Below are 12,347 nucleotides of genomic sequence, written 5' to 3' on the forward strand. Positions count from 1 at the left end.
TGGCATCAAAACACGCCGCACAAGGCAGTTCTATTAATAAGTCAACCCTTTTTAATGGCTGTCCAGCAATTTTCTGTCCTGAATTTGTGATTTATAATAGCACCTTTCTTTTTTGCTAGTTTTCTCGGCTTCACCCGAACATATGCATATTCTGCAGATATGTTTCATATGATTGTTTTTTGGGTGGAGTATTGTATTTCAAGATATAATTTGTTGTATTATGTGGATTATTTTTTTTTATTTTTTTTTCGCGTATATTGCTTTTGGTATAGTTTTAAAAATCTACTTTCACCCAAGCAAAATATTTAAATTTGTAGTAATATGACGTATTAAATCCATTATCACAATCAGAAAATATAACATTTGATGTTCTAAATGTTAATATGTCTGATCAACTGGTATGTTAAGCCAGGGTATTATTCACATTGTTGCTATATGGTTCCAAAATGAAGTGAGATTTCAGATTCCTAATACAAGAGAATCATGGGAATGCCGAAATCCAAAACGTTTAGGACAAATTTAGCGAACTTCTTTGTGTGGGTCCGGTCAAACCTTAGCCATGTTTTTTTATTATTGGAGGATGCATTTCCTAATATGGTAGGATGAAAATACCGCGTGCAATACCGCGAAATTACGGCACTCTGTAACTTATAGCGTTACGATGACAGATGTATAACATATATAACACATATATCACGAAATTCTGTTTTTTAGTATTACAAGGATATATCAAAGTATACACGAATACAATACAGAATGTCGCGATCGTATTCTTACTGTGAGGTACCCTTATTAATAATTCCATAGTTATACCTATTTCTGACCCAAAAGACGAGATGTATAACACAAAAATGTACAATATTTGAAAAACCACGTATCTCAATAAGGCACGACACACAAGGATGACATGTGCGTAACACTATCATGTAATCATTGCTAAAACAATTATTCCCAAAAGCTATTTATTCGCCTGTATAATAGATCAAAATGAGTAAAAGAAAAACAGCAGTATGCATTTCCAATAAAGTAAAATAAGATTATGAGGACAGGAATTATATTTAAAGCACCATACAAAGAAGACAGAAGAAATTAATATACGATCGAAAGTAACACGTCACATATTTGTGCATTTGTGCTTCGTTCATCGTATTTATGTATAATTGTCAATATTTTTACTGAATTTAGAGATGTATGTATGGAAATCGTAGAAGTTACGTGAATTTAATTTAAGGAATATTTTCCCAACACCAGAGCAATGAATTTTAAAAAGCTGTCTCAGTTGTTAGAGTTGCATGCCTTCATCTTTTTTTTTCTGCTGATTTCGGTTTCACGGACAACTGCGGAGAAGAAAAACACTATTAGATGTGTAAATGGCAAATGACACGGTAAACGTCCCACACACATCAAGTGAAATATTACTGTCAACCATAATTTTGTTCATTTTTCACATATACGCTGAACGTAATATTAACAGTTGATATATGACTATTCATTCATTCTCCAACCAAAAAACATCTATTACAATTTAATCACTCACCTATTCGGCACAACCCAACTATTTGCAAATTCATCTATGTCCGTGACCAATTCCAAACCATTAGTTGTCAATTTCTGGAAATCGTCATCGGAATTGTCATTGGCGTTGCCAAGTAAACCACACACTTTCCCGTGATACTGTCGATCAATGGCGACATTGACACGTCCATTACCATTAAACCATACAGTAAATTCACCCTCTACGTCTACTTTAACCATGCCCTTGTCTGGTGTCACAGTGATGCCTTTATCTGTTTTGTTCCATCCTCTTAACTCATGAATATGCACTGCAGGTTCATTATTGATCTGAAAAATGTAGTAAATAGTTTACTATTGTTGTATCATGATGCATACATCATCATATTTGCATGGAGTACATATTAGGCAGAGCATAAAACTGTATACATGGAGTGAACTATTAAGAAAAATCATATGTAAATTTAAAATTGCAGTCTTGGCATATTTATCTGTATTGTAATAATGGTTATTTTATGATTATTTGTTTTTAATTACTTACTGAAACTAAATTGCCGTGCAAAAGATCAGCTCGGAATGCCCCTACGATGACCGATGTGCTGTCGACATATGGTTTTAAATTCCTTCTTAAGCTTTCCATCAAACTGTGTTTAGTAGTCACAGTAAAACGTGGAGTTCCCAAAGGATTTGTGCATTCTCTCAACAATACGTAGGAACAGTGGCCATTAAAATTGTACTTTTGGCTGTCAAGTGTGATAAAATGCGGATCCCCTCTCACTCCTACAGTGGTAGAAATAAGTTGATTAGATATTATAAATACATTCCTGCCTTATAATACTATTATTAACGACAAAATATTTGACATAATTATTACAAATGTACTGCAGTTTATTTTGATTCGTCCCTGAAATCAAAATCGGTATTTTCACATCCCATATGCAAATGAGAAAAACAAAACAGTTCCTTCTGGAGTACCGATTTTCGAAACATAGCAGAAATAAACAATATTTAGAAGTACGAAATTTTTCCTTTGGGGTACATGAATATACTTGCCAAGTGAAATGAAATTTGAACATCAGTAATGGTACTTATAGGCAGTCATTCATTTTGACTAAACTAATTTGCATATCACCATGCAATAATGTTTTCTGTATTTTCACGGTCGATATGCAAATTAACATGGTATTTCTATTGGATACCGAACTATTTTTATTTTGTAAACACCGTTTCGTCTGCTATTTTTATGCGATTCAAATCGTTCAGCAACATTTTTGGCATACTAGGTGTACACAGCATGGAATACTACGACTGGGAGAACATAATGTATGTCGAACACCTGGTACTGAGTTTTATGAACCTTGAAGCTGCCTTGAAGGGCTCTCGGCTCTCAGTGATTACGTCAACATCGAGATACCAGAAGATTTCTGCTGGTGACGTTGCGGCGTTACTCAGTTTCAAATAAAGATTATTAAAGCCAAATGAACGACATTTTGACCAGCAACTAAGACTCATTGAATCAACAACCACAAAGCAACATTACAAACGAAGTTGTAGCGTGCAGCTTAGTGACGACCGCTGTCGACGAAAGTCATCCCGTCAGTGGAGTACCGTAGTTGCACGGCATGTTTGCCAATGCAGTACAACTCTGTGGAGGAACTTTTAACTTCAACATAAACTTTGTATCATAATCCAGTTCAAGTTCTGATTTTGTCATGTCCCCAACTAAACGTCCACGAGTTATTTATTCGAACAGTGATTCAGATTAGACGTCTGATTATTTTATTTTCACACAGACGCATTCTAAATTCTACACTAAAGATGCGGTGTATTCTGCTGTACTTTCACTCGCTTAGCTCAAGAAAGTACGGCCGCAGAATGCACCGTATCACTCGTGAAAATAACTTCTATACGCAACGAAAGCCACGGGAAGGGTGTGGAGTTTTGTCATATTTCCCATGATGGCACAGTTTTTTAGATTTATTTTGTGCATTCAGAAATTGAATATTGTTTTAAAAGACAAATATAAAATAATATATAATATTCACACTTACCAATCACTGGTTCACCACCTGGAACTACAAAAACAAAAAAATATATACAAGTTAGTCAATGTATGAAATAAAGAGACGGGGGAATATGTTATATAGGAATGAAATTTAAAACAAAAGTGCGGATATCCGGTAATATATGTGTTCATGTATTTAGTATTTTTTAAATACAAAATCAACTCACTTATACAACATTTACAATGTGTTCCAATGATGTTCCCATCCCTATTTGTTATTTCACAAGAATATTCTTCCGTTTCTACTTCTGGTGGTTCACAGAAAGGTCTACAGCATCCGCCATACACATGACACTGAGTGAGAACTTCCTTGTCATCAACTGTAACATAAAGTTTACATTTAAAATTCTTCAAAAAATTTGAAAATGGACTAGTATTAATACGCTTAGACATGTATATAAATGTTAACCAATCGATTGTTTTACGCACCTTCAAGGTAATCCACACATCTAATAATAGAATGGAATAGAATATTAATTTACGATGATTATATATAGACAAGTAGCATCTTCTACCGTAGTTTTATAAATAACAGACAGAATTATATATATTAGAATCACAGCTTATTTTAGTGATGCGAATACGCATATATAAATGATAAAATGTTAATATATAGTTTGTTTCTTTTTTCCGTATGTTTTGTAGAACAATCACATATCTCATATGCCAGTATTCATGTTATAAAAAAACAAGTTTTGATAATTAAGGTTATATTCGTATCGAATAATAAACGACTAGAGTACAACCATTTTAATAATGAATTAATAGACAGTTAGACTTACCCATCTATGCAGCACTGTCTATGAACAGGTCCGGAACATAATTTAGGATTACCATGCCTATAATCACCATTTTCACAAGGTGTCTTTGTAATATCATCACATTTACCCCAATAAGGGGCATCAGTGCATTTGGTATCATCTGGTAACGACATAAAACTATTTTGTTTTAATCAAATAAATTGGGAAGAACACTGTTAGTACTCTCAGGCTATAACTTGAATTATAACGTGGTTAGTCTGAATCTAGTCCATTGTATTGGCTAAAGCAAAAAACTATATTCAACAGTAGAAGACCTGTAATGCCACCCAAAACTGAATAAACTGTGTTAAATATCTAGGAATGTCAATCAAAACAGGTAAATCTGGTACAAGTACTAATACGAATTAGCATTGCCAAAATGATATATATTGCGCATTTTGCGAGAAAACTCATTATCTGTTATTCACCGGATCTGTTTCGTGAATAGACAACTATAAACATTGTTATTTTTGCTTTTTTACATCGTTCATGTACAAAAGTAGTGTATGATCGATACTACCGATATTTCGTGGTTATATATACTACATATTTTATCGATTTAGTAATGCGCCTCGCTCATCTATGAGATTGTTCTATGAAATACGTTTTAGCCCTGGAACTCCAATACGAGATCTTGAAAGCGCACCACATTCTAATCTCTCAAAATAAATTAGAATGCCAGTTCACATAAATCCACGCGCAAATCATTATAAAAATCAAATCAGTGAATATCATGGTATTATATTTTCAGAATTATCAAAGGGTTTGGTGTTTTTCAAAACATATGGCTTTTCGATGACCCCCTATAGTACAGTAGTATTATCTAAGAGCAAAAAACTTTGGAAGAATTAGAAATTTACACAAAGCAGCGCGTGCGCATGAGTTGAGGTGTTTTTCGTACATGAAGACATCATATCCGCTACAAAGGACCATCACACATGCCGTTTATAAACTCTAATATACATATGGAAAAATTCTGTATGATAAAAAAATCACTTAAACTACTGGTCAATTTTGTTGAATTAAATGAATCACTCGTACAGCAATATTATTTTTATTTTTGAGTACTTGAAACACACTGAAACAATGAATTATTTATTTATTAGTCAAGCCTTTTTATATATTCGTTTTTTTTCTTTGTTTGTTTATGTTTATTGTTTGTTATTGTTTTTTTAATATGGGATGTGCGTATTTTTCACTTTATATCCTGCGATAAAGATTTAATAATAATAATAATAATAATATAACCTCAAATAGACATAGGGGACAATTCTGTAACAGAAGGGTTGCGTACTATTAATGTTGTTAAATTAAGTGACCCATCTTTATTGTGGTCTATGTTTTCAATTCGAAAGTTTATCAATTGTAATTTTTCATATGAGCTTAATTTAAAACTAGTTAATTATATATTATGAGTGTTTTATTTTGTACCACCTTGAAAGGAAATCGGTAATATACAATCTGAGTACTTGAAACACACTAAATTTTCGATTACTTATTAAAAAATATGTTTACCTGCGGGGGGCACACAGCACTGTCTTGTTGCATGTCCTGCACATTTGTCAGTAACATACCAGCCATCACAATTTTGTGTGTTTTCTTGACATACTCCATTTATATCAGCACATTTAGTGTCATCTGTCATAATAAGCATAGACGCACATAAAATATGTGCTACTTAATCCAGACATGGTTTATCATTAAAGGGATCGTGGAAGCTTACTTTCAATAGATCACAGCGAAGCGGCTGCTCTGCTAAGTATAACACCCCGATTCTCACCCAAGTCGTATGCAGCTTAATTGTTTTTTGCTACTACTATCATATATATAGAATTATTCTTACCCTCATTACTGACACAGCAAGCGAGGGAAACACCACATAGATTATGATTCAACGTTCCTCCACAAGGTAGATTGGGCGTTTGACAATGGTCTGTGCCGGTACAACCAGAATCCTCTAAAGAAAAATCAACAACATTAAAACAAAAATTAAAACAGATAAGCTTGAGGTGATGTCATGCATTTAATTTATAAATCCGAATTTCTCCAACAACCTATTTTATTGTTAATTACTTTGGTGTTAGTCAACGTTTATGTGCATTCAAAATATAGTAACATTGTAGTAAGTATTGAAAATACCTTTCAATAGAGTGTGCCTACAGATACAGGCCCACAATTCACAGAGATGAGTAAATTGCTAGGATGTCCAAGAATCGGTTACGTAACATAATTTTCGCGTGTATGTGACAATGTCAGCACACACTAGAAATGGTTACCCAGTACCTATGACGATCATACACTATATGTGTTCATTGAAAAGAATAATAATTGTATAGCCCCATTTGTCCTTGTATATGAAAAGCATTCCCAATATCCACAATCAATGGTCATGTAGTACATTTTGCATGACAGGGTTTTTGCAGTCAGTGCATATATGACAAGCTTCAGTAACGATATTGTGTTCTTAGTTGGCGTTTACATTTATCTACAATATTTGTTGTGAATTATTTCAAATATTTTCGAGTCTAACTCGCACTTACGGATTCTAACATAACAGTCATAATCACATGGACAGTAACCCTTATAAAATATTCCATCAATTCTTGATCCTGGTTTTACACAATGTCCTCCTATATCTAGACATGGTTTATCTATAAATTCAGATATAATGAATGAACATAAAAACAAATGTAAATACATAAAAGACAAATGTTAATATGAATATGTTGCAGCGGGATGAAACCCAATAACAGATAAAGTCCTTCACTGGATGAATGTGTCATAGAAACAAAGGAGAGAACAGAACTATTGACTATTGATTCACAAATGAAAAATCATAAATTTTGGTCTGCAGATTCTTTTGTGAGAAAGGGCCTATATAATGCCAAATTATCATAATGTATTATGACAGGCAGGTGATTATAATAGTTGCTGTGGTACATAAAATTATTTTAAATTAAAAGTACAAACAATATTGACATTTTGGTTGAGTTGTTTTATGTTATTAATAATATTTGTATGTCAAATTGAAATCAAGAATTCACATTTGATTAAATCGTAATGCAAAATTATTGTCCGTGACACGTAAGTTCGAGCACAGTGCTAAAGCGTGGAATGTATTCGAACATAAATTATTGAATTTTATTATGACATTATTATTTTAATTATTATTATTGATATATTGATTGATCGTTTCGTACATAATCAGTTATGTACAATTTTGATACTGCTGTAATGACGGATGTCATTAATCATAAGATGTTACATTATAGAGTCGTGCTGAAAAATTAGGGGTCTGAAGTGTTATTTGTTGTGTTGATCTCGTGATGAGGTAGAAAGACCATTCGCAATCCAGTAATGTTTTAAATCTGCATAACAAGTATATATTATTTTGCATATTCATTGATGCTACTGTTAATAATTGTATTCTGTAACTTCATAGCTTACAGTAGCAGATGTATCAAATTACGTTTTGTTCAATGGTTAGTATAAAAATGCGTTGAGCCGTAATGTTGCTGTTTCAAGTTTTTGTTTAGTCACATAAATACTTGTTTGATGATTATAGAGAGAAAAACTCACCTAAACGGGGATAAGCATCAAATTTTAAGTAACACTGCATGTGACCTTCACAGTGCTTATGACTAAGGCATGGTTTGTCTGGATAAAAACAACCTTCCTCGAAACCTTCTGCATCGAAATCAATATATCTGTCATCTTTGCATTCGCCCCATTTCAAAACACCGGCTACATAGACACTGCAGTTGTCATCTTCAATAACTGTTAAATGTATAATTACATTTTTGATCAATGTATAAACAACAATTGTGAGATTTTGTTACTGTTTTTTCCAACTGTTTCGGTGAAATATTGTGCCCGGTGCTGTTATAATCTGGACCTTAACGTCTATATAAACGTATGAAGAATTTTAATTCGTATGAACTTAATATACTTACTGTGACGTAAATCCAGACTGTGACTTAACTGTGAAAAATAACCACGAGATAGTACAATTGTCAGCTACCTATCGCAATATTATATAAATAGACGCACGTAGCACAATAGGTAGACAACGGACCAGTCGATAGGCAATTCGACGGAAATAGTTGTTCATTTTGTGATTTGATTATAAGCAATCATGAATGGATCACAGCCTTGCATTCCACATTAAATGAATTAACATTTGAACTACAGTTTATCGTTCGTGAATATATGTAAACGTATAAGTAAGAATATATCACATCAAATGCCTAAACTAAACTAAACTAACCTTGTCGTCATACTGCAAAGTATGGCCATGGTTGACTACGATGCACGCAGCACTGTAGAAGAGAATGTGGGTCCACATTTTCTTGAACTAGAATTCAACAAATAATTATTTACAATCATTTATGTTGTAATAAACATTGACAACCATTGTTTGATTGATATAAACAGCACAACTATGTCAGGGGCAAGTAAAACTCGTTTAGTTTTTTTTCTATTGTTTATATTCTTCATTTAATCGAGCATTTGTTATTATGAACACTGGCGACGCTAAACTGATAGCACCTATATTTGTGTTATGTCGTGCTCGAAAAAAAATTTCTTCAAATATGTTATAAATATAAAAATATAAAAAATTTCAGTTTTTTTTTTAGTCTCACTAATTGTTGGTATTCAATGCTTCTCTATTAAATCTCAATGATAGACTATTCGTGCGAAAACGGGAAATATAATTTAATATATTCCATAAATAACATTACACAGCCCCGATGGTGATGGCTTAGATTGTCAACAATAACAACACTGCTGTTGTGCTAGAGTACGAACGCCTTGTCAAATCAATGTCATTATTAATAGTTGGTCACATATAAAATTGCACGGCTAAGACTAGCGAGAAAATCTGGAATTTTATACAGGATTATAATGAAAATTGTTATGTCCAACTTCGCACAGCCATATTTTAGGAAGAACAATTATATGTTACAATTTGTTTTCTATTTGTTCACAACCATACACGAACGCCAATTCTTTAAAAACATTTTTATTTATTATTATGCAAACAGGGACAGCCAAAAACCGCCGAAATATTCACAATTGTTGTTGTTATAAATTAAATGCGACGACGACCCTACTAATACTGGAACCACTACATAGAAACTCGCATTTTTATTCAGGTTTCGATGGTGACGTGTAGTCGCATTGCACCCCGTTCTAGTATCCGCTGTGTTGCAGGGAGAGTGCAATGCTTATGCCTTGTGAAAGTAACACAATCATAATATTTTACCACAGCAAAATAAATTTGACGTCAAAAAAACCACTGTAGTGAAATGCACTGCAGATACATGGCTTAATACGAGCGGTGTATAAAGTAATACAACGACAAATTGTACTTAGATAAAAACAAAGCTTATTAATTCTAATTAAATATTTTGAATTTTGTTCTTGTGCTCATTCTCTATATTTCAACGTTTTCAATTATATATATACATTGTTATCTTATGGTCATTAATGAAACACCACCCTTGGAATTATTGCGAGTTGTGGACAAATCGCTAAAAAGCATTTACACAATAGTGACTCAAACTTTCAATATTTGTTGATGAATAGTATACGCTCAGACTGCGTGTTTTTGCATGAATGATAAAGCAACGATGAAGAAGACAATTATTTCTAGCCCTGACAGTACGCCACCTATCACTTGTTATGTAAAAGATATATTTGTATCAGTTTTGAAGAATTAAATTTGGTTTTAAGCTTAAATTTAACAATAGTTTGTATCCTAACGTTAATTACTGTAATATACACAGGTTATTTATTATGTGTTAATACAGTATTACAAGTTATTAAAACAAGTTTGAGTGCCACTAGTATATTGATTCAGAATAATATTCGTAATCGTTTATCTATTCCTTTTAACATAAATCACAATAGTTTTAGGGGAAATATTTATAAAACAAAGTAATTTGTAACTATGTCGTTGCGTGTACAGTATCACATGGTCATTCAGGAAAGTGTCACAATTAGTAATTTAAAATTCGATAATTACTAAAAGAAAACACAGAAGCCCACTCCGTAACAAAGGAGAAAATATTATTCGGAAACTAATTCATACCCTATGATAATGTTATTAAAATATGCAATTCATTAAGAATATCATTCTGGCAAGGAATATATAACACACGATCCCCCACCATATGTGCATTTACTCGATTCAAACTCGGATACACACAATATCGTTATACACATTTGCTCGCAGCATGAGTAACACAGCGATCACCCAGAAACATATGCGGGAATACTCGCAAACTAACTAACATATATCTACATTCCTTTTCACACGTATAGACATATAGACAAACATTTAATTTACAATTACCTTATTGTACTGAACACCAAAATTTCGATGATTGCTTGCAGATCTTGATAGCTTCGGCAGATAACAGCGAAGTGACGATATGCAATAAAACGCTCTATTAGAAATATACGAAAACTGTGACGATTTTTTTCAGCAGCCAATAAAAGGAAATCCATATGTGCTTTATATTTAAATAATAATTAGTTCCGACGGATATTTGCATACTACATGACGTGATGCATCTTATCTGGCTGACCAAAGCCTCGTTTTCTGTGTGAAAACAAGTGCTAATTATAAACAAGTTAGGTGGACTATTTCAGAAAAACAGGCAACATAACTGGTGAAGTCTTTCGGCGCGTGATAACAATCTATACTGTGCAAACAGTAGTTTGTGGAATTATTAACAGGTCAATAAAATTGTAGCCACTCGTGTCTGTGGTCTTATTCATACTATATACTTATTAGTGAAAATCTACAAATACACTACTTAAAATTTTACTACAAATATTTATGTAACTACAACAAAATTGTCTTCATTTAATGTCAGTAAACAAATCGACTTAGTACATCATTCACACGGGCCGGGGGCAAATGCCCTGGAATCAGATTGTGTGAACAGTGATTTCTATTAAGTGTGCAAGGGGGAACACGGTATAATACAATGTTTAGTTTGTAAATACAATGGACGGAATGCTGTACATAGGTATTAGTGCATGTAATGCTAGTAAATATACATCAAATAGAATACTTTGATGTACTTTGAGCGTGCCGTACAATGGAGAAAATACACAACATGTACTTTAATTTGATGTACTTAACATTGTAGACAATATAGAACATGTACTGCAAATGAATACACACTTAAGATATAGAGAATACAGTGAATAGTGTATAAATATCGTACATGTAGTGATATGCATATACAATAGAGTAAATACAGTACATGTAACGGTTTGTTCATACATGCCACTCAAACCAAAAATACACAGTCCGTATGCACATTTCAAAATACAGAGCCCGGATGCACATTTCAAAATACAGAGTCCGGATGCACATTTGTCAGCATGATTAGTAATGCATCAGTTGAGTAATAATGTATTAACCTGTGTCTGACATACTGTCGTGGAAAATGCACAGAGTTTATTTTTGCATTATTAAATGTTTAGTTTTTAAATAGCATTATCAATATATAGACTTTACCGTGTGAATTGATATTCAAAGTGTTTCGTAATAATGGTACGGCTGACTTCTGCATTCTTCGTTAACTTTACATTTTTACCGAACTCATTTTCTTTATTTGTTAGTTGGTTCGCTTTTTCGCTTATAACCCTTTCTAGTATCCTTTTTCTCTAGTTTCTCTCGACCTCCTCCTTGGCTTAAAATATGTATTTATAATTGACACTACCTAAAGCACACATTGCTCATGTCACAATTATCGATTTCACACGAAGCAACGATGATAGCTGTCACTCACAACAAAAAATATTTAGTGAGCGCTCTATAATTATCGAGGTGATATTTGTATACTTGTAAAAGCTGACCTAAGACACCGAAGTATGAATAAATTTAGAAAAATAGGAGACCGTCTTCAACTTTATATGCTTCGATAGCGTGTATATCAACATAGAATATG

The 12,347-nt window shown here is 33.0% G+C and overlaps 1 protein-coding gene across 1 annotated transcript; it reads right to left on the minus strand.

Moving 5' to 3' along the window:
• Positions 1 to 945: 945 nt before the first annotated feature.
• Positions 946 to 10,805, minus strand: LOC102804163 (mucin-5AC-like). Its single transcript, XM_078006015.2, has 14 exons — positions 10,736 to 10,805; positions 8,645 to 8,731; positions 8,331 to 8,358; positions 7,957 to 8,154; positions 6,918 to 7,028; positions 6,221 to 6,334; positions 5,893 to 6,015; positions 4,360 to 4,498; positions 4,007 to 4,026; positions 3,745 to 3,897; positions 3,564 to 3,587; positions 2,054 to 2,292; positions 1,538 to 1,842; positions 946 to 1,337 (listed from the first exon to the last, which is right to left on the minus strand). The coding sequence occupies exons 2-14, from the start codon at positions 8,720 to 8,722 to the stop codon at positions 1,328 to 1,330; spliced, it is 1,542 nt and encodes a 513-aa protein (XP_077862141.1). The 5' UTR covers positions 8,723 to 8,731; positions 10,736 to 10,805; the 3' UTR covers positions 946 to 1,327.
• Between the last annotated feature and the right edge of the window lie 1,542 nt (positions 10,806 to 12,347).

This window comes from Saccoglossus kowalevskii, chromosome 20, assembly GCF_978046115.1.
Source record: "Saccoglossus kowalevskii chromosome 20, keSacKowa6.1, whole genome shotgun sequence".
Classification (NCBI taxonomy): Eukaryota; Metazoa; Hemichordata; class Enteropneusta; family Harrimaniidae; genus Saccoglossus; species Saccoglossus kowalevskii.